General features: G+C 39.3%; 1 protein-coding gene across 1 annotated transcript in view; it reads left to right on the forward strand.

Annotated features, from left to right (window-relative positions):
• LOC103057442 (scavenger receptor cysteine-rich domain-containing protein DMBT1-like) overlaps window positions 1-27212 on the forward strand; it is a 36840-nt gene extending 9628 nt beyond the window's left edge. Inside the window, exons 2-13 of the mRNA XM_007436017.3 lie at window positions 5100-5447; window positions 6864-7169; window positions 8464-8778; window positions 10096-10401; window positions 11855-12169; window positions 12797-13102; window positions 16141-16455; window positions 17197-17511; window positions 20187-20516; window positions 22936-23259; window positions 23355-23483; window positions 25339-27212. Of these exons, the coding sequence (XP_007436079.1) occupies window positions 5100-5447; window positions 6864-7169; window positions 8464-8778; window positions 10096-10401; window positions 11855-12169; window positions 12797-13102; window positions 16141-16455; window positions 17197-17511; window positions 20187-20516; window positions 22936-23259; window positions 23355-23483; window positions 25339-25502 (3473 nt within the window). The 3' untranslated portion in view covers window positions 25503-27212. The remainder of the gene's footprint in view (window positions 1-5099; window positions 5448-6863; window positions 7170-8463; window positions 8779-10095; window positions 10402-11854; window positions 12170-12796; window positions 13103-16140; window positions 16456-17196; window positions 17512-20186; window positions 20517-22935; window positions 23260-23354; window positions 23484-25338) is intronic.
• Window positions 27213-27499: the final 287 nt, after the last annotated feature.

The raw sequence follows: 27499 nt of genomic DNA on the forward strand, positions 1-27499 counted from the left end.
TGCCTTTGAAACTAGAATTCATTTATTATATTATCAGTGGGTATCAAGAAATCTCCAACTCAAATTAGTGTAAGAGGAATGGAGAAATCTCATGATCCCTGGGATGGTATTCCAAGTCTCATGAAAGAAGTTGGTTTCCAGCTCTAACAGATATGCAGTCTTAGAGGAGGGAATGTAAGATTAGGACATCCTCACTACCCTCTGAGGCCAGATTTTTCTGGGACAGGAAAAATTTGAGTTTGGAAACCAGCAAAAGTTTTGGACCAAGAGTTTGGCTGGGAATAAGCAAGAAGGAATGAGCAAGGTTCAAGTGACCTGGGATCCTAAGCTGCATCTGTCCTTTGCATGGTTCTGGCCTGGTAGAAGGGAATTAGATTTCCCATTTTGCTGCCTAATCTTTTTCTTCTGTTGGGTGTCATGGAAGAATATTTCAAAAATACACAAGGAAACAAAAATAACTCCAGGAAGGGAATGGAAAGATGCACACAGGATGGAGAGTTAAAGCCAATAGGACATATAGATTCTGGAGCATTCTGATGTTGGAGCACATAAGTAAATTATGTATGTAAAAAATCTAGTGGACAGGATTGGTTTCTGAGAAAGGGAAAAATTAATGATTGCCAAGAGTAGCTCAGCTCATTTTAACCAAAAATTAAAACAGGGAAATAATTGATTAGGAATTCACATTTCTTAAAACTACCACTAAACAAAACAAAAAGTTTACGTAACCAAGACCATGTCTGTTATTTGTCACATTCTTATAGAACTCAGGGATGCAAACTGGATTTGTAGATCTTACCTGATATGAAAATCAGATTAAGAATGGAGTAGGTTGTTCCATTAAAAGGCTCATTTCTAAACTGATATGTGGCAAACATGGATTTTGCAGTACAGTGTTCAGTATTAGGCAGCTTTTGAGAGAATTTCATAATGGTTCATGCAGTATGGACTATGTAGTTTGACACTGGAGTCACATGTAAGATGAAACCTATGACATTATTTTCATAACACATTTCACATCCTCTAGCACATTTAGTGCACTATTATGGTTTATAATTATTTAACATATTTACATTTCCTGCATTCTGGGTTGGAAGGATTAGCCAGCAAAAAAATTAAATTTGCTGTTACCAGGGGCACCACTTGGAGGTTCCTTCCTTGCCTCACATTTATTGTGAATGTTGCACTATTCAAACAATTATCCATCTTTTGCAGTGCCCCTTGGGACTGACATGCACACAGAATGACTTGCTGGTCAGAAATACCTTTGCCATCAACGTGGCCCGGCATTCGGCAAGAATTATATAAATCTATGTTTTTATTAAAGTTTTTAAAAATTTTAAAATTTAGATTAAGAATGATCTCCCTTCCAGTTCCTGCATTTCTGACACGAGACGAGACAAGAAACATATTTACATTCCAACCATTCTTCAACAGACCCAAACTAGCTAAAGAAACATTCTATAAAACAGTTCTTCCAAGCTCTTGGGCCAGATAGTTAGGCAAGCTCAGTTGGTGATGTGGTTTCATTTGGGGGATTACTGTTTAATCAGGGCATCATGACTTTGCATTGTTGTAATGGTTTTAATCTTTGTATACTGCCCAGAGTCACTGCTGTGAGATGGGAGGCTCCATAAAGGGAATAAATAAATAACATTTTAACAATTTTTCAAAACAATTTCTTTGGCAATGTATATCTGAATGACCAAGCAAAGCACCAAAAGAGCAGATAAAAATCATAAAAAATAATTTAGCCTAGCAATAACATTACATCTTTCTAAGAAAGTAAGGAAACAATGACTTATGATCTAAATCTTGCCAAAAAGGAAGGTTTGGGAACTGTGGCCAAAGACCAAGGAACCTGTGAGTAGACTGGTTCCTTAAAAATTCTCCAGATAAACAGAGGATGGCAGATCACCCACATATGCTCCAGACAGTTGCTGCTCATGAGGAATCTGCAGAACAGTGGTTTCTCATGGGTTTGAGCACCAGGAGATGACAGGATCAGCCATCTTGCTTGCGACCACAGCGGTCTTTTAAAGGACACTAAGTTCACAAACCTCACTTTCTAATCACTTTTGGAAATTGTCTATTAACCATCTTAAAGCTATTCAAGACCTTTGGAACAAGAAGTTCGAAAAGTCTTCATCGGGTGAGTTGATGAATTCTTAACAAAAGGAAAATTAATTATATGCTTAAGAACTTAAAGAATTTGAAATAAAGAGCAAAAATGAAATAAGACTTTGATCTAAGAAAGTTATAAATGGATTAAGGGTCCAGATAAATTTGGAATATTGACTTTTACTATAAGATTTTGGAATTAACTATAAAACATGAACAGCTTCTCATGGAAACAGACTTATTTTCCCATCCTGGCTATTGCAAGTCATAACAAAAGATAAGTGATGATTTTAGAAACTGGACACTAGAGGGGACTAAAGATTTTAAGCAGAAGAAAAAAAATACAAGCCTGTTCTTGATGTCAGTTAATACTGGGACTTACAAAATGACACAAAACATTATAACATCAGAAATATTAAAGGAGATCTTTGAAGAATGGAACCAGAAATTAGTAACAACAATCTCAACACTGTCAGTAATGATGTCTGCTTCTATGGATAGACTATGTCCAAAAGATGTTAATGAAGGAATGACCAATGTGGAACAAATTTTATCTGACAAGACAGAGAAAGTATTAAAAATGGAAATACAAATGACAGGCCAAGAGAATGATTTGGAAAAGGATACTTTACTGGATATACAAAAGAAGTTTTAAAAATTAAAAGGGAAATACACATGATAAACCAACAGAATGACCTGGAAAATGTTTTCTTATTGGATCTACAAAAAAGGCTTGTTAAATCCTTGAAATCTGTGTGATGGGATAAAGAAGAATTGAAAAGAAATCAAATCATATGACAATATTTGATTGAATTAAAAATTAAGACTGTTAGAAGTAAAGGGAAGGAATATAAAGATGGCTTATTTGATCAATGTTTCTATATGTCTGTCTGTGTGTGTGTGTGTGTGTGTGTGTGTGTGTGTATTACAATGTTCTGGCAATGCTTTATGGTCTTTTTGCTAACACCAGGACTGAAAAGTTTGATGTTCTATGGATTTGCTTATAGATAAGGGGTGGGATATAAAATGAAGGGATATCTGTTTGTAACCTTATAGGGGGTGAATAGTTATTAAATTTGTTTATACTTGTTCTGATGAAGGTTGGAAGTCAAATGTATGTATGTATTCTTTTCTTTTTCTTTATTATATTCTTTATTTTCTTTTTCTTCTTCCTTCTTTCTGCACTTTTTCTTCTTTCCATTCTCATCTCTTTCTTTAAGTTTAGTTTGTATTAGTTTTTACTATTGTAATTAAAATTCTTTAAAAAAATTATATTCAGAAAGGAAGATTTGAACTACTTTACAGAAGGCCATTAGGCTAAAGAAGAGATAACAAGTGAGATCCCGAGGTTTCATGTAGTTACGGAAAAGGCCTTCTCTTTGACCCATTTTTAAAACCCTCAATTTTTCTGGAGATGTTAGGATATACCAGGTTCCATCTTAGATTTTAATAGGTACAAATTTTAATATGAAGTTTGGTCATCTTCCCCAAGCTGTTGCCTTCCAGGACTTCAGCTCATAGTTTAGCCTACATTGGCAGAAAGTCACCAGCTTGCTGGTGGCTAAATTAAGGATCCTTTAGACATCTTTTTTTAAGGGTTTTAAAAATTAGTCTTTCACAATATGCTCATAAATGAATTGAAAACCTACATAGCTGTTTAAATAAAGTACTACATACTTCCGTATATGTGATCTCTGTTTAGAGTCTGGCTGCAGCATTCTGGACCAATTGTAGTGTATGACCTTATGAAATAGCAGTCCCATACAGAGTGCATTGCAATAGTCCAGTGAGAATTAACTGTGCCAGAGACACTGTGATCAAGATCTGCTGACAATGAGTCACAGTACATATCAATATGCCATGTATGACATTCTTGTTTTAAGCAGCAACAGTATTTCTGTAAAGTATACACTGCATTTTTGTTCTCAAAGAGCAATTGGTTGTATGATGCAAACTTGCAAGATTTTGTATTTTTGATATTGTTACAACACTGTATCTTTTCTCAAGGAGTCTGGTAGGACCTTTTCAGACTTATTAAAAGGCATATGCTTTCATGAACTAAGCTCACTTATCAGATGTATGGAGTGGCTAAACTAAGATAGGAGTTACATTGGGAGGAGGAGGCAGGGAAGGGAAGGAAAGGCAGATTGGTTATACAGATGTAGATTACACAGGTTCACTTAACAATTGTAATGTGTTATAAAATCCATTTTGTTGAGACCTTTTGAGATAGCTTGAAACCGTTTGATGGATGTGAGTTCAACAATCTCTTGGTCAATTGTGCTGTTAAGTTTCTTTTTTTTCCAAAATGAAGACCTGCAATAAAGTGTCTTGGGAGATATCCATAAGGCATCATTTGTGCTTCTGTGATTAACCCCAATATATTTATAAAGCTAAACAAAGTAAAGTAGTAATGGTGCTCACTAATATTTCTTTAGGTTCAGTTCATAAGTTATATTTCAGTTTGGAAACAGGATTTCCATCTTACTATCTTGCTATTGTTAAAAGATTTCTTGACAATTGTAGGTAAGTTCCCATTAATGTTTTTAACTTCTTTAGAGCAGCACTGAACAGAGTTGTAAGCCACAGGACATTTTAAAAAAGAAAGATCCCAAAATTATCAGGATCTGTTCAATTAATCAACCATTTCTTTTATCATTGTTTTCTTAGCCTACTCTAAATTCCTGGACAACCTGTTTTGCTTTGCTTTACTTAAGTAGTAAGTAGTAAGTTTGGCATTCAAGCAAAGGTGGTGAAAGAGGCTTTGGCAAAGCTATGATGTCACTACCCTTATAGCCTATCAGGAGTTCCTACATATTATTTTAATCCAGCAAGTGCTTCTCAAACCTTTTCCCTTATTCCCTTCTTTTTCTCCTGTTGCTATTCTCAAAGCAGTTATATAAAGGAAGCTTTTCTTTTATCCATCCCATCCTGTCCCCTCCTCTTATTAATTCACTCTGTGAAATTTGCTTTTGCAGGTATAGCTTGGACCATTCACACAACAGATACAGAGCAAGCAGAGATCCGCCTGGTGAATGGTTCAAGTCGCTGTGCTGGAAGACTGGAAGTACTCCATAATGGGTTGTGGGGTACTGTTTGTGATGATAGCTGGGGCATTGAAGATGCCCGTGTTGTATGCCGGCAGCTGGGCTGTGCAGGTGCAATATCAGCACCAAGGGAGTCACATTTTGGCAGAGGAGTTGGACGCATCTGGATGGATGAAGTTCGATGTGTAGGGACAGAGAGCTCCCTCAGCCAGTGCCCAGCAAGACCTTGGGGAGACAATGATTGCCATCATGGAGAAGATGCTAGTGTTATCTGCTCAGGTGAGTTCATCAACTATGAGTTATCTCACACTTGCCTTCTAACACAATCAAGTTTGCCAGCTGGCATGGCCTGTGAATGTACTATTAAAGCTTATTGATATGAGGTTTCAACAAGTGAAGCTTTTCATGGCCTGGAGGGAATTCTTTTAACCCACTAATATCTGAACACTATGCAACTGTAGTGTACATATGCACTACAGGATAGTAGTTGAATAGCACCTTTGGAATGGCAACCTTGGAATGATAAACTTATCACAAGCAATAATGTACCAGATAACTTTTGTGTTGTACATATTTCAGTGAAAACATGCTCTTGTGTGGTGATAAGTGGTATTTACCACAACAAGGGAAAGGCATATACATAGAATAGCTCCAGGATATTACAAGAGGACAATTTAACTGTCACTTGGAACTAAACTCAATGACCTGTCTGCAACACCAGCAATACCTGTGAATTAATATGAGAGTTAAAAATGGTAAAGATGTCCTCCTCATGTTGAGCTTGACTTCTGGTGGTTGTAGTTTTCCTGGCATCATTATAAACAATAAAACATGATTATTGTTTTTCCTGAGATGGTTTTTTGATATCTCAATCCAACTAACAGTTCTGGATTTTCCACAAGGTCCCCTGTCCAAGTACTAACCAGATCTAACTGTACTTAGCTTCTGAGATCAGCCAAGTTTGAGTACTGTTATATTTAAGAAGGGGAGGAGTAATGAAAGAAAAAGGATATGGTTACTCTCTGTGTGAAGGGACTCTAACCTTCTTTACAAGAACCCTACCAGAAGCTACAAAAGCACGGCCATCCTCAAGGGGAACATATTTATTTTTCACATAGGATTTTTCCATGAGAGAAAGGAGATGGAGTGACAATCAGTATGAAATCCAAAAGACCTAGTCTCAGATGGGATCAAGTTCTGGAAAGATAGCAGGCCAAGGATGAGAAAGGCAAAATTGTCTTAACTGAAAACTTAACATCTCCCAGTAGCTGCTCAGTTGGAACGAACAAAAGCATTCCTTCCACCGTCAAGTTAATTATCACTTTGCCATTGTAATGTGGTCCATATTTGTTTTTAAAATAATTCAGGAGATTTTCTGAAGGTACTGTAGGTCAGCCCACAACTATTAAAAATAAAACAGAATTGGTAGATTTCTATGATGTTGGAATAAACAAAGGTGATGGATTCTGTCCGTAGATGCTGTTGGTGATCCCACTCAAGTAATTAGATGGGCTCCTGCCAAATGCAGAGAATGTTGGCATTAGTGTCATTGAAGCTGTGACTGCTTTTGTTTGCAAGTTATGAACATGTTCTTTGCTTGTTTTTTAATCCAGGAATGGCTATTCTGAATGCCTGCCATGTTAGCATCCACTGCACTGAATTAGCTTTCCATTCTCTCTTTTTCTGTCTACACAGAGATGAGATTGGCAGGTGGTTCTACCTCTTGCACTGGCAGGGTCGAGGTGCTGCTTAATCAAAGATGGGGAACAGTATGTGACAATGGCTGGGATTTAGCTGATGCCAATGTGGTGTGCCGGGAAGTGGGCTGTGGCAATGCATTAGCAGCAGCAGGTGCAGCTAAATTTGGACAAGGAACTGGTCCAATCTGGATGGATCACGTGAACTGCACGGGGGAAGAAGACAGTCTAAGAAAATGTCCACCAAAAACTTTGGGAGAACACAGCTGTAGCCACAGCAAGGATGCTGGTGTGGAGTGTGCAGGTAATAATCACAAGATGTTGGAGGAAAAAAAATCTTAATGAAATATCGTATAGTCTATACCCCTTGTTTCTTCTGTTCATATTATGTTCAGTTTTTTCTTTTTTTAAAATTCTGGAGCGGTGGTACCTATTCCAGCACCAAACTGGATTAGAAACTGGCAGACTGTGGGATGAAAATCACTCCCTGAAGAGTGTTCCTCATTCATCAATTGTCTTACATAGTGTCATTGTCCCTTTCTTTCAAAGATGTCAGGCAGGTATAAAAGAAAAGGAGCTTAGACCAAAAAAAAAAAAAAAGGAAAAAAGGGAAATAGCCTGGCAATTATTGCCTTGGGGAAGGGGAATAATAGGAAATTTGCCCAAAGACTCCTTGATGGAGATAAAAGATCTGACAAATTTCCCCCTTCCTTTTTTCTCCATATGTCATCCACCAGTCATAAGGATGACATCAAAAATTTTCCAAGGGGAGCTGCTGCCCTCCAGAAATTAAAGATGGGACAAAAGAGCTGTTTAACTGTTGTTTTTTTGTTTCTCTCTTGTTTTCCTCAGTGTTGCATTGGTAAAGATCCTCTAAATCATCTTTACGAAAATCTCTTTTTATTTCCTACTATACCTTCTGAAAGCAAGGTTCTGTGGTGTTCTTAAAACCCATAGAGGAAAATAATATTTGATTTGCAGAGAAGGAAAAGGCTAGAGATTATTTTTTTATGAAAAATAGAAAATAATTTCCCTTTCCTGTCACATAGCAACTTAGAGATGTTTTTTCCAAAAATTCCACTCAGATGCTCAGCCCTTTGTTTCAATTCCCTCACACTTTCGCACTTGTATGTCTGCATTCATACATCTGGGCATTTCTACCTGGAAAGGAAAGGAAGGATCGTTTATGCTTTATGGTTAGAATAACTGCAGATGTATGGAATTATAAGCAACATAATGGCTGGGAATGACATACAAAAATGATCACTTGGAATGGCAAAGAAAAGCATGATTTTATACAGTTTTTCACCTTAAAATAACATAATAATCTTCAGTATTAAACTTTAAAATGGTTGCAAAACTACTCAGAACAGTTGATGAGGGAGCCATCATGTCAGGGGTTCTAGGCCATTACTAGGAGAAGATTTTTCTTCTTCAATCAAACATAAGCTAGTGCTCTTCTCAGCAATCACAAGACTCTGTTTATATTCATTTGCAGGCCACAGTGTTAAAAGAGACATTGGTACCTTGTAGAAAAGCAATTATGCAGTAAACTATCTCCAGAAATGTTCATTCTTTATCGATGTTTTCCTCTTCAGAACCACCCGAGATCAGATTATCGAATGGTCCCAATCATTGTTCTGGGAGAGTTGAGATCTTGCATGAAAAACTCTGGGGAACTATTTGTGATGACGACTGGGACCTTGATGATGCCAAAGTTGTATGCCAGTATTTAGGCTGTGGGAGTGCTTTGTCGGCCCCGCGAGGTTCTCGGTTTGGACCGGGAGTTGGTCCCATCTGGTTGGATGGTATGAACTGCACAGGGTCAGAAACAGCCATCAGCAAATGTCCAGCAAAAGCATGGGGGGAACATGATTGCACTCATTCAGAAGATGCTGCTGTGATATGTGCAGGTAAGAAGCACTCATGACATTCAGCTCAGGATTGAAGCTGAGTATGAGATTTTTTTGGATCAATCTTTTTCTGAAAACATCTCATAGATTCATTTTTCATGGTTTGGTGGATACTGTTAGTAGACTGCCTAGTATTTACTCATGTATTTGTTTATTTGTTTTTGTTTATATTTGTCCATTTATTTATTTTATATATGCATCCATTTTAACAGCATTCCTTTAAAAGTAATCCCAAAGTGGTTTCAATGTAAGGAAAGAATAATAGAGACCTAAGTGAAAAAGTAATAGGAAAGCAGAAGTTGGCTAAAACTGGTTTGTGGTTTCCTTCAGGTTGTTTCCTCATCAAGAGGAAAGAAGACCTGGAAAAACATGACAAAATAAATAATCAACATAATATTGAAAAATCACCGCAGTGCAATAAAATACATGCAGCTTTCAGTATCCTGTTGTGATACACCAGATGCAAACATTTCTGAAACATATCTTTCCCATAAACACTTTACCACCTCTTATTCCAGATAGCTGTCAGGAATGCTTGAAAGAAGAGGAAGTGGCCAATGGAAATAAGACAGTTCTTCCCCTCTCTTGATAAGTGTTTTTGCCAAGAGAAGGGGTGGTGACCTAGCACTTTGTTTTCCTGACAGGGTAGAACGATGAAGACCTGTGCAATAAGCCTTGACTCCAGTTGACTATCTGCACATGTCCATGCCGCTCTCTTGAAGCAATATGGACATTGCTAGCTATTGCTTTCTTCCAGGAGGGAGTTTGTCTGCTGCATGGGCTTTATTTTGTTTTGTTTTTTGACATCCCAGTCTAGCCTACAGCCCTGGGACATCCTGCTTTCTCCCATTCAAGCCCTAAATAGACCCAGTGCTGCTTTACTTTTCTAGATCAACCAAGGTCTCGCTACCTAATTGGGCTCATCTTAGGATAGGAAAGAAAAACTTCACATTAAGTGATGTAGCAAAGACCAGTCCAAAAGACCGTAGCTCAAAGCCCTTCAAATGGTCACCCAGAGAGCCGATGTGAGCAATGACAAAAAACCTGGGTGGCTTTAACTGGACTGGCATGGACATGTCAGAAAGTATTGGATGTGATTTTGCTTACAGAGTCCTTTCTGCTACCCCAAGAATAGCATCTAGGTTCTTCAAACACATGATTATATTTTTAAAAATTGTGTGTGTGTGTGTGTGTGTGTGTGTGTGAACAATGTTTACATCACAATTTTGTCTCCCCCGGTAAATATGTTTCCCCTCAAGGTTGTGGAAATTTTGCTCAGAGGATGTACTACTGCACTTACGTCTTTTGTCCCGTCAGAACTTCGACTAGTGGATGGACCCACTCGTTGCTCAGGAAGGATTGAGGTGTATCACAACAAGCAGTGGGGGACTGTGTGTGATACAGACTGGGATTTAAATGATGCCAACGTGGTATGCAGGGAACTGGAGTGTGGAACTGCCACAAAAGCCATTGGAGGAGCACAGTTTGGCCGAGGATCTGGAACCATTTGGCTAGACAGAGTGAACTGCACAGGGAAAGAAGCTTTTCTGAATGAGTGCCCGAAAAGACCTTGGGGAGAACATGGCTGTGACCACGGCAGGGATGCAAGTGTGGAGTGCTCAGGTAATTTGGTCAGCTATGTTGGAATCAGGAACCCAGATCAAGATCAGACTCCTGCTTGGGTTGCCAGTTGCTTGGCAACTTTCTGGATGAAACCTACATGGCTTGGCTCAGCTCAGGGTAATCAATGATTCCTAGAAATAAGTTAGGAATATTTGGCAGATATGCAGACAGATCATACCAGCATTTAAAGTGCTGCAAATAATCTTAAAAGTAGCAGTACCTGAATAGTCTCTCACAAGACTATGTATGTATGTATGTATCTATGGAAGGAAGGAAGGAAGGAAGGAAGGAAGGAAGGAAGGAAGGAAGGAAGGAAGGAAGGAAGGAAGGAAGGAAGGAAGGAAGGAAGGGAGGGAGGGAGGGAGGGAGGGAGGGAGGGAGGGAGGGAGAGCCCAAGTTTTATTGTGTTTAAATATTCAGAGCATTTCATTGATAATAGATTTATTTCCTTTGCATCAATATTCTTCTGCCTTGTGCTGTTTTTGTGTGGGTGGTCTTTTCTTTTTTCTATTGTTCTTTGTTTTTAATGTTTTAATTATTGTAAGCTCCCCAACTTGTTGGGAGTTGGGTAGATGATGATGATGATGATGATGATGATGATGATGATGATGATGATAATAATAATAATAATAATAATAATAATAATAATAATCAAGGTGAAAATCTATTTATGTGGTCACTAAGAGTTGACAATATCTTGATGGCACATAACCAATCTAAGATGACCTCTTAGTCATTTAGTCCTGGTGAAAAAGTAAGAAATCTTGTATAATGAGCAGCAGCCTCCATGGGGGTGGGAGGCTGTCGAAACAGGCAAGATGCCAGTTGCAGCATTACTCTCCAAGCGTTGCCCTTTTGTATGGGTCAACACACAGACCAAAGCAGCAGGGCTTGGATCAGGATGTTATGAATGCCCCCTTGCTCCCCGCCGATGGATGCCACTAATAATGAGTTTAGAAATTGTTCATAAATACATGCTTTCAAGCATCACTTTAAGCCATAGTTTGTTTCAAGACCACACCAAGCCAAAAGAAAAACAGTCTTGTAGATTAAGAAAAGAATATCTTGTTTGGCCAATTTTTAGTTTGTGTCCCTTCCTTTTTGGCGGTTGTCGTCTTGTGTCCTTGTCCTTTAGGCTTCATTAAAGTCTTGAGTGCGGCATAAAACAGATCAGGAATAAATCAGGAAATGATACATACACTGCATATTCCTGCTGATACAGCATGCTAAGCATCAGTTGAAGCCAACAATGTCAGATCATGACTTACTATGTTAGAATAAATCATGGTTTAATCCTTGACCATTCACAATCACAGCCAAACAAGGCACATTATGGGATAGTGTAATACATGAAGCCAGATATAGGTCCAGACTCCTGTATATTGATTCTGCATAGCTTTCATACTGGCAACTGTGAGAGGTGGAAAAGTAACACTGAGTCTAACCATTTCAGACCCCAATGAAATCAGACTGGTGAATGGTACAAGTCGTTGCTCTGGGAGAGTTGAAGTGCTTCACAACCAACAATGGGGAACAATCTGTGATGATGGCTGGGATCTCAGCAATGCCCAAGTTGTGTGCAGGGAACTGGGCTGTGGAGTAGCCTTAGGAGCCCCACGAGGAGCACAGTTTGGAAGAGGAAATGATCCCATTTGGCTGGATGATGTCAAATGTAAAGGAACAGAAGCTGCCCTCCGTGACTGCCGTCTAAAATCTTGGGGAGAACACAACTGCAACCATGGAGAAGATGCTGGTGCTATATGCTCAGGTATGCACTGGGGGTGGTGGTGGTGGTGGTAATATATAGTGGGCTTGGAGATTGACCACAAATAATAGGTTAGCATTTTTTCTCTTTGTTCTGCCATCTACTGGTCATTCAGATTTTGGCAACCCACATACAATTGCCCTACGTATGGCTCTTGGCATGTTGTCCAATGGCCAAGTGTAGCTGTTGGATTGAAGGAGATTGTAAGTGTCTATTTGATTGGGTATTCGTTCCCTCTCAGCTCCTGCTACCTCTACTTCTGATATACTGAGATTAAAATGCTGTTTCCTCAATAAGACTGAGTTTGCTTATCTCAAGAAAGTCATTTGCTTTTTTAAAAAATGCTCTTCTGTAAATGTCAGGAACCAACTTTTCTGGAAGCAAAAAGAGTCAGGAAGGAACAGCTTCTCCTTGTGGAGAAAAATAAAAATGAGATGTGTTGATGATGATGATGATGATGATGATGATGATGATGACGATGATGTGTAAAACCATGCTTCCTCTGAAGAAGCCATTATGCCTTATATTCCTCCCCTTCAGGTGAAGCAGCCCAGCAGTTAAATATTCAAGAACTTTGCCAGCAACTTATTTTCTAATGTTGTGGTTCTTCAACCTTTTGTTTCCCATCAGAACTCCGACTGGTGAATGGCTCAAGCCGCTGCTCAGGAAGAGTGGAGATCTTCCACAACCAGCAGTGGGGGACAGTGTGTGATGACCGCTGGGGCCTTAAGCATGCTGAGGTCATCTGCAGGGAAATGGGCTGTGGCGTCGCTTTGAGAGCCCGAACCAAAGCATATTATGGACAGGGAACAGGACCGATTTGGCTGGATGATGTGAACTGCCAAGGAACAGAAAGCGCCCTCAGTGAATGTACAGCAAGCGTTTGGGGAACGAACAACTGCAACCATGCAGAAGATGCTGGGGTGGAGTGTGCAGGTTAGTTTTAGTTGTCTTTGGATTTTTAAAAAAAATTTATTCCAACTGCTTTGGGGATATTTATTATGGCTGAAAATTGGGATATACATTCTAATTTCATAAGCCTATAAAGAATATACAGTTGAGACGGAGGGAGCATTAGATACAAATGGTTGAAATAATGTTTTTGTCTCATCTACAAGATCTTCCTCTTATTTCCAACAAGGGTGAGCTTACTTTTCTTAGTAAATTAGGAAAAGTGCTCTCAGATTCTGCTTGAAGGTAGTTTCAAGGTAGACCAGCAATTCTCACAAGTTTTAAATGAACTTGTGGCTGGGAATCAATTCACAAGCAGAGAGGGTAAAGAGACCTTCATCCTGATATTTGCAAAATCAGGCTAGAGTCTTTCAGTTACTAGATTCACACATCACACAAAGCCAAGGGTTTTTAAATCCTGGTTTGTTGAAAAACTCAGTTATTATGGTTCATGTAGTTTATAATCATAATCCATCATCTGCAAGTCACAGTGACCGGGTTCACACATTGCATCATGACATCAAAAGCAAATAAGCTACATTATGACCTACCACAATGAGCATTATCACCTGCATCAATCCCATATCAGTTCCTGAGACTCTGGTGATGCCAGTTACAAAGGGATGGAAACTCAGAATAAAATGCAAAAATCTCTGACTGCTGGTCAGATCAGGAAAGCCAGGTTTTGCTTCCTTTCAGCCCCCTAGCATGGAAGGAATACATGGTTCTCTTGGTTGAGTATTTATTTGTGTTTTTTGTGGGTTTTTTTTTTTTTTGAGAGCAGAACAGCTGCTGCCATTAGCAATGGAAAGAATAAGCAAGATTCTTTTTTCCTAACATTGGCATTCTCTGTCATCCCTCTCTGTATCTTCTGAAAAATGTAAGTGGGAATGAATGTAAGTGGGAACAACCAGAAGCAAATGCAGTTTAGGGTTGTGTCTCCTTGGGCCAACAGTTGACGGTGTGGCAAGGCTCAATGTGTGAAGTTGGGTCTCTGCTAGTTGTGAAGTGTAGAATGAAAAAGGCTTCAGACTGTCCTTCCCAGTGGGGTGTTTACTACAGGGGAGCATAACAGACAGAGAGCCCTTCTCCTCCAGCAGATGACATCATGAAGATGGAGGGAGGGGGACATTATCGATTAAACTCTTCCAAAAGCTGCTTTCTTTCTTTCAACTACAGCTCAACCAGGGATCTTACGATAATAATACCAGATGTAACTGGAGTATCTAAAGTCTGGACATTTGTTAGAAAACTCAGCAAATAAGGGATGTGGGACATTTTATTTCTTCCTTTAAGGTATAAAGAAAAAGAAAAAAATATGCCAAAAAAGGAAAAAGAAAGAAACAGAAAACAGGCAAAAAGGGGTAAAAAGAAAAGAAAAGGGGGAAAGGTATATATAGTAAACATTTCATTAAACAAGCAAGCACACAAACAAATAGCACTGGACCCTAACCACAAAGTTAATAACTCTTTCCATTACACTGACAGCAAGTTCATAAGCAGAAAATGAACACATACCATCAGTTTAAGACTGTAAACCCAAGGGAGCAATGACTTTCCATTCTACAAGAGTAATTATTCTTGCTACTCCACATGCTTGATAGTTTCCATTCTCTCTGTCTCCTAATAGGGAGAGAGAGAGGGGGGGGGGAGGGAGGGAGAGAGAGAGATGATAGATAGATAGATAGATAGATAGATAGATAGATAGATAGATATAGAGTTGATAGATAGATAATTCAAAATCTCATTTACGTCTTTATACTATATTACTCTTCCAAAAATCATGTTAATAAACTTATGAATATTAAACCAAAATGGTACAATAGAGGGACAGACCTATATCATATATGTGAGAGTCCCCTCCATCATTTCCAATTCCCAATGTAAGGAAATGAAATTGACAGCCAGCATCTGTGTCCAATACAGATTTTTTTAAAAAACAAACTTTTCTTGAATTAGCTTTATCTTAAATTCAAAAGAAGAAATAGTCTTTAAACCCTTTAACTATTGAGATTTAATAAGAGGTATTCCAACCTCTTATTCCAAAATTCTTGCAAGTAACTAATATTTACCTTAATGTTATTCTTTAATTGCTTATTTTTAAAGGGGGATGGGTGGAATAGTTAGCTCTTCCCTTGCTCCATTATCTGTCAGCTTTTCTGCAGCTTTTCCTCCTACCAAGCTGAGAAATAATGTTTGTTTGTTGCCTTACATGCTCCCACAAAGAAACATGCAGTCTAAAGTCTGACAGTGTTTCTCAACCTCAGCAACTTTAAGATGTGTGGACTTCAACTCCCAGAATTCCCCAGGTCTGGGGAATTCTGGAAGTTGAAGTCCACACATCTTAAAGTTGTTAAGGTTGAGAAATACATGAAAAGAGAGGAAATAAGGATAGTCTTTATTAATGCTCTTCCAGTGGCCAGCAATAGAAAAATAATATCACAGTCCATAACAGTTAATAGTAACAAAATCACAGTTAATTTAATTATAGTTAATAATAACTAAATTTCATAGAAACAAGAAGTAACAATGGGCTAGGTTAAGAAATAAACACAACACTTAGCAGGCAGCAGCAGATAAAAACCTGATGCTGAAAAATAAACAAAGAAGAATGATGCCTGGCACATTTCTTGACCCAGTGCATTCTGAAGGTAGAATGGCACAGTAGAAAAAAAAAATAATCGAAAACAATCCAGGATATATTTGGGGGGATAATCAGCAGGTTCAGGAAAGGATTAGCACCTCCAGACATACTTGCTGATTTTTCACAATGAAAGAGTTTAAATGATGTGTGCTTGCAGGTAACCAACATTTGAGAAATGAAAGAATTTCAAAGAATCTTATTTGTCAGAATAAGATACTGTGCTGATCTCAGCCTAGAGGAGATTTCCTTGACACAGAACCCCTCAAATTAGCTGAGACAAGGGCTGTTAGAATTTCCAGGTGTAAACATGTTCACATCGCTTTTAGGGGGAATCTCCTCAATGTCAATTGTTTTGCTGTAATATATTCTATCATTTCAGATCCGGTGGAGATCAGGTTGGTCAATGGCTCACACCGGTGTACTGGGAGGGTGGAAGTATTTCATCTCCAGCAGTATGGGACCGTTTGTGATGACAACTGGGACTTGAATGAAGCTGTTGTTGTGTGCCGATACCTTGATTGTGGAACAGCCATTTCTGCCCCTCGTTCAGCTCGGTTTGGCCGAGGATCCGACGCTATATGGTTGGATGATGTTGAATGCACAGGAGCTGAAACTTCCCTCTCTGCTTGCAAAGCCAAGCCTTGGGGAAGCAATGACTGTAACCATGGGGAAGATGCTGGCGTTGTATGTTCAGGTAACTGGCTTTGAGCATGTATCCTACACTAGGAGAAAGCAACACAAGGACAGTGAAATCAGGTTTGTTTCCAACTCTCAACTGTTCCTGATCTTCAGAGAAATCACTGGCTTGAACTGTTTTGTAAACCGTCTCATATTCTTCTTGCAAAGTCTTCTGAATAATGCTCAGCAGGAGTCATTGAGTATTCCACTGATGTTCTGCTTGTGGATTTCACAAGGACATCTGTTTGGCCATTGTGGTAAACAGGATATTGACTAGATTGGCATTTGGTCTTATCCAGTCCAACTTCTTCCTAAATTTTGTCAGCTGGTGATGATTCCTTCCTCAGGGAAAGGAGATTATTTAATTTCTAGAAAGAGTAGTATGTGGTTGTGTGCTGCATTGCAAATGTAATCAATTCCAACAAGAGAAGAAAACTAGAGAAGACTCAAATTCACACTGGAAACAAGTTGGTATCATCTGTCATACACCCAATCAGCCAGAGAGAGAGGGGATTTAATAAAAGTAATTCCGATGTATCCCCATAATCTGAATCAGAACATACGTTTACAAAGAAAATCATCTCTCCCAATTCTGTTCTTGCTGGTTTCTCTGAAGACCACTGTAGGTCCAGCATAGTTTGAAATACCCTTCCTGTCTCTTGGGAAAATATTTATTCACATCCTGATCTTTCAGAACCATCTAAACTCATTCTCTAGGAGGCTAATCCATTTATCCCTTTGATTTCTTTATTTTCAGAGAATCTCAGGCTAGTCAATGGCACAAATCGCTGCAGTGGAAGAGTTGAGATTCGGACACCAGATAGTGACGAGTGGGGGACAGTCTGTGACCGGACTTGGGACTTAAAAGAGGCAGAAGTTGTGTGTAGGCAACTGGGCTGTGGAAGTGCTGGATCAGCCCCAGGTGAAGCTCATTTTGGGCATGGATCAGGCCGCATCTGGATGGATGATGTCAATTGTGAAGGCTCAGAAAATTCCATTCAAGAATGCAGAGCAAATACCAAGGGGACTAACAACTGTGTTCATGCACAGGATGCAAGTGTTATTTGTTCAGGTAATTTATGATGCCAAAGTTGTGATTTGCAAAATGGAGGAGAAATAATGTGCCCTGGGATGGGATGAAGAGACCACCTGAATTCTATGTCATCTATGATGGAGAAGTGGAGGGAACAATTAGTACAAGGAATTGGAATAAGTAGCATGACAAACTTGAAAGAAGCTATATGGATTGAACAGTCAATTAGATATGGTGGTAATAACAAGGTCTAGATTTATTTCTTGGGAGCTTAGCTTGGCCCAGCACTGGAGAGAAAATTGACAGTTGCCTTAATTTTCTCTGTGGTCATTTTTGCACTAGTGGCTAAGTCTTTGTAGCCTCTAACTGTTACTAAACAGATTAAAAGTGGGTAAACCAACAGCAGTGGGGATTGTGTGAGATGACAAATGGAACCTTCCAGATATACAGTAAGTGTTGTGTATAGGTATCTAAATTGTGGAATTCCTTTAGAAATCATATTTGGGGGAAAGTTCAGAAAAGGTTCTGGCTCTAATAATGTGGGAAAGACTACCTGCCCTTTTAGCACACATACAAAGAAACATCTTAAAACAAACAAAGCAACATCTTTTAAAAATGGATGACATCCTTTGCATTCAGGGAACACAGACTATTAAGTTTTCTCGTTTTCTTTGGCCATCCAGCTTGATCACCTATGTACAGTATATGTGCAAAGGGGAAGAGTGTCAGGTTCTGAACTTAAAATGAAAAAAAAAATAGGAACAATATTCTCATACAGGGATAGACATTAGACAATTGGGCCTTTTCTTTCAATTTGCAAGTCAAAAGGACATAGCAGTGACCTCAGCAGAGTTTGTATTTTTTGATTTCTTAGGGAAGGATGGTAAGTCCTACAAAAGTTCTACAAAAGTATAGTGCATCTATGTTATAAGAGATCCAAGAAAACACAATAAATGTACTACCAAATTTTCTATTTGAAGGAAATATTTTGGGATTGCAAAAATGGGGTGGAGCCTAGGTTGGACCCCCTTGGTGTAAAGTAATAAGAGATACAAAGCTTTGTTTACTGTAACAAAAGAAGAACCACTGAGTCAGCAGCTGTGTTTAAAATCTTCTTTTAAAAACTTACTTCCGGGTGGCAGTTTTATCTTTTTCTGAGCTTTCTGATGCAAGATCACTGGCCACAAAGCTGTGGCCTCAATCAATGGAAAACATTTTGCCGTATTAGCTCAGCTGTGTGTCTTGTCAAAACTGAACTTTCCCTACTATGAATCTTCCTTGTTTTCATTTCAAACTTGGGATGAGCCTACAATTATTTCCTTTCCTTTCTTTTGCCAAATATCATGCTAGATAGAGGCAGTGGTGGAAACAGAGGGAAGGCAGTTGAGCTAGACTCCTTGGAGCTTGGGGGCAAGAGGTCCCCATCACACTCCCTTGCCCATTCCTTGCCCCACACCTTCATTGCTCAGGGAAAGACTACTCCATCTGGACCACAAAAATGTGGATAATTATTAGAGGAAAGCAAAGAAATGGTATATGTCACACACAACTAAATACATGGAGTCTAATTGTGTGAATGATTAATAGCCTAATCATCACCTAATTCCAGTTAATTAAAATAAAATTCAACATCTTTTGTCCTGTCCCCACCCAGTTCTTGGTCTTTGACAATGCAAGTCTAGTCCTTTGCCAAAAATGGTTTGTACCATCGTTCTGAAGCATTATATAAATATCTTTGCTGCCCCATCTAGTGATTGCCTGGATTTCTGCATTGGACATGGTTGCACAAGTGCTGGGCCTCAGTAGGAACATTATCAAATGGGAAGGAAGGAAGGAAGGAAGGAAGGAAGGAAGGAAGGAAGGAAGGAAGGAAGGAAGGAAGGAAGGAAGGAGGGAGGGAGGGAGGGAGGGAGGGAGGGAGGAAGGAAGGAAGGAAGGAAGGAAGGAAGGAAGGAAGGAAGGAAGGAAGGAAGGAAGGAAGGAAGGAAGGAGTGAGTGAGTAAAGGGACATTATTGCTACTACCTCTTTCTCTGTTGCTAATCCTGAGTCAGCTGTTGCCCCAGCATTTGCTGGTAGTACAGAGACCCTGAACACTTCCCCAAATTTTGCTGCAGACTGCTTTTTCCCTCTTTTGGCCCTCTTCCTCCACTACCTTCTGGCTCATGAAGAATGAGGGGAAAGAGAATACGCCAAATGTATCTGAGCTGCAAACATCTGGGTGACCGTTACATGGTAAGGAAGAGATGCAGAAAACTTCCTGCTGCTGTCTAGTGATTGTCCAGATGTTTTCAGTTGCGGGTCTAGTATGTCTAAAAGATAAAGATTTTGAGGCAGCTGAGTGGGAAGGGGTTTTCTGAGAGGAGGAGTCATGAGTCTATTCTGAATGGGAGGGGAGAGAAGGTTCTTCCTGAACTGAATGGTGAATAAGGGTAGAAAAGAATACAATACTTTGGGTGGAAGAAGAGGAAGGAAGATACTTTTGAGGCTATAGCAGGGAAGTGGCTGTGTGACTCTTCTCTTCCATTTCTTCCTCCAGCCCTCAACTGCCACAACATGATGGGGATAGTTTGCACTTGAGTTCTCTCATGCTTGGGGGCTGTCATCAGAACGGTTTTCTTGGGGGGGGGGGGCAGGAAGCTCTACTTGCAGCCTTGAGTGGATGGAAAGCCTGAGTCAAACCCTTTAACCTGTTTTAAATCTGTTCATTTTGTAGAAACATCCACCCTCAATGTGGGGAACATAAGACTAGAAAATGGTCCAAACTCCTGCGCAGGGCGGATTGAAGTCTTTCACCAACAGCAGTGGGGAACTGTGTGTGATGATGGATGGGGCCTTCAAGATGTAGCCGTTGTGTGTAGGCAGCTAAAGTGTGGCATTCCTTTGGAATCCCTGTCTGGGGCACACTTTGGAAGAGGTTCTGGTCCTATTTTCCTGGATGATGTGAACTGCACTGGGACAGAAAGATCACTCAAAGACTGCACAGGACGCTCTGTAGGAGAGCATGACTGTGATCATGGAGAAGATGCTGGTGTGATTTGCTCAGGTAACTTACAGATGGGGGAAATTACAAATTAAGTACAAATGCTTGTAGCTGAAAGTTTAATATTGTTGGCCACAAATTGTGGTTTTCAGCCCAGCCCTTTAACCCAATGAAAGACTGGACTCGAGAAACTCAGTTACTCATTTATTAAGGCACCTTAGTAACTGAGGACTCCTTCCCAAGAAGAGAGCCCTGAAAATAGAAAGCATAAATCTTTTATACCTTTTCAAAAATGGCATCATAATCAGAGGTTACATGATTGGTCACATAGTTGAGCGTGCGTACTTAATAGCTAACATCCCATAATAACACAACACATTTTCAAACCATATGTGCCTGTGTCCATGACAACTGGTGATTTTCTGTATCTGGGACGCTTAGTGGTTTTAGAACATCTTTATTTTAGGCTTTATCTGAATACATATCTACGTCTCTGCTCCTGTTCTTCTGCTAGCTAACTTGCACACCTGATCAATATCTTCCTGTTTCAACTCTCTTGCAAACTTAACCACAGAGCTTGCTGGCATGTTCTGTTGAAGGATGCAAGTTCAATAGTTTATGACCCCAATCTGACTCTAACTCTATCAATTAACTCCAATTTTGCTGCCATCAATATTGTGTGTGTGCACGCATGTGCATGCTCTACTCCAGTTTGGAGTAAAGGAAGGGGCTGCTTTTAAGCTCAAAATCCTTTAAGTGTTCCTGAGGGGTATTTACTCTCAAAGGCACAAGCGAAAACATGGAGAACGGAAAGCAACAAACAGGAAGGAAGATGGAGCCAAAAACACTTATCCGTCCCTCTTTCCTACAGCTTTTCAGTTTGTTAGTGTACATCCTTCTTCAAAGAAGGCAATACTCCTTCCCCATTAGAGTGCCCACCCAGAAATTGCATGTTAGACCAATCCAAATATAACTGTAGGCTTTCCATTATGTGCAAAAGCCTGCACGCTCATAAATTTCCCCACAAGGGCATAAGGAGAGCTCTCTGGGCCTCAAAGCAAATCTCTCAGATGGGCCCCCTCATCTCACATTAGCCCTCCGTTAAAGAGTTAGTAGCTATGTTCAAGGAAGCAGATCTATCAGAGGCAATTTATTTTACTTCTTTTGATCAGTGCTAGACAAGGCCTGACAGTCCCCCCACCCCCGCCGTTTCCTTTAAACTAGTTTGCAGAAATAAGCCAGAGCAAACTGTGGTTTTGGTTTTTTGCTTGTTCTAAAAAATCATACTTTCCAAGTTTAGGATTAGCAGGGAACTTTGATTACTTTAAAGTGGAAATGAAAAACCCTAACCCTTTTGGTCTGAATTATGCATGTATCAAGAAACCATACTTTCTCCTTATAGTAAATATATGAAAATGAGTGCACAGCCTAGTCCATAATGGCCTCTTGATGCCTTAGTTGCACCTCTCCAGAAGTTACTATCAAACTGTCATGTGGCAGAAGGACACAATTAAATACATGGAGACTAATTGTGTGAATGATTAATAGCCTAATCCTCATGTAGTTCAAGTTAATTAAAATAAATTCAATGTGTTTTGTCCTGGCCCCATCCAATCTTGGTCTTTGGCAATGCAAGTCTATTCCTTTGCCAAAAAAGTTTTGTACCATCATTCTGAAGCATTATATAAATGTTTCCTCCTCTTGCCACCTCTGTCGATTTGTCAGCTATCACTTAATAATAAAGTTGCTCTTAACATACTGCAAAAAACAGTAAACTACTTTACTAACATCTGTCAGCTTGGATTTTAAATGAACTCTAAGAGAGTGTGGCTGAAAAAGCATGCTGCCTGATGTGATTTGTTGCTCAATTAAATGTTTTCAGTATTCATTTCCAATTTGTAATTAAATAATGAATTAGGTGAATTTATATGAAATAATTAAAGCCTTTCCTTACAAAACTATGCCAACCACATAAGTTTTTTTATTTATACTATATAATAAAACTAGAAAATTGAACAGCTGAAGATGGGCAAGGGTTGTCAGCTCTTCAAAGTAGACCAGACTAAGAAACCAATACCATATACTGTAGATCAGAAATATGTACTGTAAAACTTTAGTAACAGATTCTTGCCAGTCTGAATGTGCTTCTCCCCTCCCTCACTCTATCTTTGGATGAACTAGGGAGGGGCTTATCTGAGACATTTTCTCAAGTTATTTTCTTGGCCCAGACTCAAGCCCTGCTTAACTGACTGTTGTGTTGGTAGCAGCTCTTCCTCCTATCCTTCAAGGCCATTCCCTATTCCCTCTACAGGGGATAAGTTAAAACACAATTGAACAAGAAGGATCAAACTCACACTTAGAATGCTGGAGAGGAAAACAAATATTTCTAAAATCTTAACTGGGGCTGAAATGACCTCAAAGTGAGCACCAGGACACACCACATCAGCTGGGAAGATCAAGTTACCTCCCTTTTGTTTTCCAGGTCCCTTGGATGTACGATTAGCAAATGGCCCCAATTCCTGTGCTGGACGAGTAGAGTTGAACTATAATGGCTCCTGGGTCTCTGTTGGGGATTCTGGCTGGAGTCTTAATGAAGCCAAAGTGATATGTCGGCAACTGGGCTGCGGTTCAGCATTGTCTATCTCAAAGGGCAATGAATATGGCATGGGTGTCGGCCCAGCATTTCTGGATGGTGTGAAATGTAAAGGAACAGAGTCATTCTTTACCGAGTGCCAAGCCACAGCTGCAGGTCCTAAGAAATGCATCTGCGGCTCCTATGCAGGAGCCGTATGTGAAGGACAGTCAGGTATATCTCCAGTCCAAATTTTAGGAATGATGATCAGTAAGAGAACATCATTGCAGCTCTCTCACTCTTGATTTCTCTTCTTTCCCACGTTCCAGGCTCAGCCAAAACCGCTGCAGTCATTTTGAGCCTGCTAGTTATTGTTTTGCTCATTGGTGGTGTTTTGTTTTACCTGCGGAAAAGGGGAGTGAAATTATATACACTGAATCCTTTTAATCGGAAGCGAGGTAAGAAGTTAACAACAGTTTTGTACGCTTGACCACTTTTGTACCCCAGATTTTATATGCTTATGCGCACAAGTTCACTATTTGCAGAACAGCTGACAAAGTCTCTTCCTTTAGATGTTATATTAGCTAGTGACCGATAGGAGGCACTACGTGACCGGTTTGTGTTTATTGGAAGTTTTCAGTTTAGGCATCCTCCATATGAGATGTTTTATCCTTTAACAGGATTTGAACCCACAGGTCTTGCACATACAGCACATTTAACTTTAAAGCTATATCGGCCCCAGGCCCAGGATACGTAGACCATCTAGTATGGAGGATACCTACACCTGAAGAGTCCCAATAAGGATGAAACCAGTCATCTAGTGCCTCCTACTGGTCACTAGCTAATATAATATCTAAAGCTATATAAGCCCCACTCCCTAATGGGAAGGCAGTCTTAAGGCCCCTAGCATGAGGCCCAGACCAATAAAAATCACAAAACTCTCTGAGAGCATGTAGGAAAAAAAGAGGAAGGTATACGTGCATAGTTTCTAAAAGCTGCCTCCTAATAATTATGTCCTACTTCAGTTAGTTCATTTCCTCTTGATTTTATATATATATAGAGAGAGGGAGGGAGGGAGGGAGGGAGGGATCCAGATTTCTATCTGGTAAAGCACATACTAGCGTTTTTGCATTTTCTCTATGTTACAAATAATTATTGGAATAAGAATTCTACATTGCCTTAAATCCAAGTTGTAGTCCAGGTTATTCTCAACCACCACAATAACAGATTCTTTTTTTTTTCCCTTTGTAAAAATATTTAATTGGATCATTACTTAACCACCTTATTTGCACATGTATAGTCAAGTTGTACTTGACTCCTGCTGAAAATACAGGCACATCCTTTAAGTTTTCTTTGAAGCAATATGGAAGCAGATGGCCATTGTCTTCTGAGGTGCTTTTTTTACTTCCCACTTGAGCCCATAGTCCTGGAACTCTTTGGTGGAGTCCCATCCAAGTACTAACAAATTGGCCCCATCTTGCTTTGTTTCTGAGCCTCTCTATACAATCAAAGGAATTCTAGGGGAAAAGGCTTTATAAACTGTGGGTTAGGGACTCATGTCTTCCAGCTTGGATTGCTGACCCTTCTGGAAGGTAATGCACAGAATGGAGACCAGAAAAAAGCTCATTCATAGGTCATCCATCTCTCCCTGTGCAACAGACTGCTTTAAGATTCACAGTTTCAGAAGATGACATCTGTTTCTTTGTTCTGTCATGTCTGAATCTGATTCTAGATGCAAAAATATAATAGTTTTTGCCCAATGGCCAGAATGAAAATCATAACACTATCAGATATAAAGAGTTCAAGGGCAAGGCAGAATGGGTGGGTGCAACAAGAATAAAACTTGTGAATTGATATACTGTATTTGATCTGCAATCAATCTCAAGCAACTCTACAAAGTGAGAGTATGCCACAGGACCCAGAACACTTGCTCCACTTTAGTTTTCTGTCCATGTTGATGATTTGGGACAATGACCATTTTGGAAGATATAGTCATAGTACTCACTCTATGGATCAGACCATGATGGATTTTTGAAAGACTCTTCTCCAAGATACTGAAGGAGCTTTTATAATATTGTGCAAAACCATTGTGCATGTTTTGCAGCCATTCTCATTCTTAGACACTCTTCCACAGAGGTATGGGAACAATATAACAACATTTCTTAATAAAATTTGTTCTTGAAAAAATGGCAATGGGGAACATCCTGAAGGTTCAGTACTAAAGGTGTGAAGAAACAAGTGGAACAAAAAAAAAAAATCCAATAGAAATAGAATACAAGGAGGTGGGTGTAACACGTTTCTTTGTTCTTGTAGAACCCTTCATGGAAAACATCAGTGTTGGGTCAAATATGGTTAACGGTCTTCGAGAGATGTATAGTCGGGGAAGAGAACAAATCACTTCTGAGGAGGATCCTGAAGGTGACACCATCTGCCTCGTGAAAGCCCCCTCTGATCCTTCAACAAGCAGCACTGATTGATAGACTGGGAAGGGACAACAGCTTAAGTGCTAGGGATACAGAAGCATCTGTCAGAAAATAGGTCATTCTATGATCCATTCACAGGAGGCCATAACCATGTCATCAGTTCTTGTGTTGTTAGCATGAATGTCTAGAGATTTGAACTTTTTTTGCTGGCATCCCTGGGATCATACAACTATCCCCACTACCCCAGAAATTGAACTAATTAGGCAAGGACTGAAGACAACAAAATGGAAGTACTTAGGGATATCCATAATGCTAATGTTTTTTATAAGATGGAGCTCTGGGAAATTGCTTTCAAACTATTATTGTTCATTATAGGCAACAACCCTTGATCTAATATCCCTACTAGAACCATCACAGATCACACTTGCTGCATACTAAAAAGTAAGACCTAGAAATCATGCTTCCTTCTGCAGCTCTAATACAATTATTAAAAAAAGCCAACATTCACACAGGATGGAAGTGCCTCTCCATGTGAAAAATATTAGAAAGTACAGACCTTGTATAAGGGCTAGACAAGTCCTATCTCACACACTTGAATCAATCTTCCTGCAGACCCTGATCAAAATATAAGCAGAGCTGAACTGACTTAGCTTTTAGGTTTGGACAATCTGTGAAGCATATTAGGATAAACAGATCAATCTGAAATAGGTCCATCTTGGTATTAAGGGTGTTCACAAGTTATTATATTTTCTATCAAAAATTTCTTTGCATTTTTTGAATGCTGGACAAGGTACATTCGTTGTTTATAACTTCTTCAAAATTCCCTTTTTAAACAAGTTGTTTGGGTATATTTTTCTAAATTATAAATATTGGCAAATACTTTTTTATATACAACTACCCCAATTACATCAGCTAGCTAAGTGGCAGAATCCAGCTAGCCTTAGCTGATCTCAAAAAAAGCTAAGAGTAAGATCAGCTTACTACTGGATGAGAAACCACCAGGAAATATCAATGATGTAGGCTAAACTGGGAACATTCCTGAAGACAGCAATAAAAAACCATTTCAGTATTACTGTTAAGGAAACAGCATGGACATATCCATGTAATCATCAGAAGCCAAGTTCAGCTTCAGGGAGATTGTATTTTCCTACCCTCAAAATGGGCATTTTTTAATATATCTTTTCCAAATATTCATTTTTTTTGTGCAATTTTTTTTCAGTAGGGAAAGACAAATGCATATAGGCTACACCAGAGGCCATTTTAGCAAATAGTACCATTTGTGCCCCTTAAAATCTGTATGGAATTTCTTTTCCATCCTATGTATGTCTATCTGAAACTTCACTCCCTTTTATAATCTTGCCTATTTTAACCTTTGGTAAATTGACCACTGGTCTAATGGGCAAATGGTTTAACTGGGGGAAATGCTTGTGTTGATCCAGATGAATTGAATTTTATATTTAAAGCTAAACTATGAAAATATTTGTCTTGTAACTTCATTGTGAGCATTTCTACTGGGAACAATCTGTACAACTAAGATTTCTTGTTGTATAAGAAGAATACATGATTGGGGGAAACCAATAAACATAAAATCAAAGAAAAAGGGGGAGCTGCCCATCAATAAGCTGTCAATATTCTAGTTAAGAAAGAAGGTGTGGGAGGGCAAAGAAGACCTCACCCAACAGGACATACAGACACAGGCTTGAAGGAAGACAATGGGCATGTTCCTTCCATCCATTTGAAGAATACAAAAGTGAAACTAGGAATTTTAATTTGAAACTTACTGGCTATCTTGTAATGAATGTTTTTTTATAATAGGAAAGAAGCTATAATTAAGACGTAATGTCGCTGATGAAATCGTCTTTAATGATTCAAAGGTTTATGTCTCAGAAAAGCAGTGTACAATCCAGTGGTCCCCAAAATTTGACTGTAGCCCCTCCAAAAGGTGCTACTGAATTTTAATGTACTAAAAAGTGTTGTTCCAGTTCCTAAAAAGTAACCCCTCCTTCTAGTCAAACTAGACTCCTGATTAGTTCTCTAACCTTTTTCTCCTA

Source organism: Python bivittatus, unplaced genomic scaffold (genome assembly GCF_059951505.1).
Source record: "Python bivittatus isolate LINGU-HERP-01145 unplaced genomic scaffold, Pbiv_v1 ctg000440_np1212, whole genome shotgun sequence".
NCBI classification, from domain to species: Eukaryota; Metazoa; Chordata; class Lepidosauria; order Squamata; family Pythonidae; genus Python; species Python bivittatus.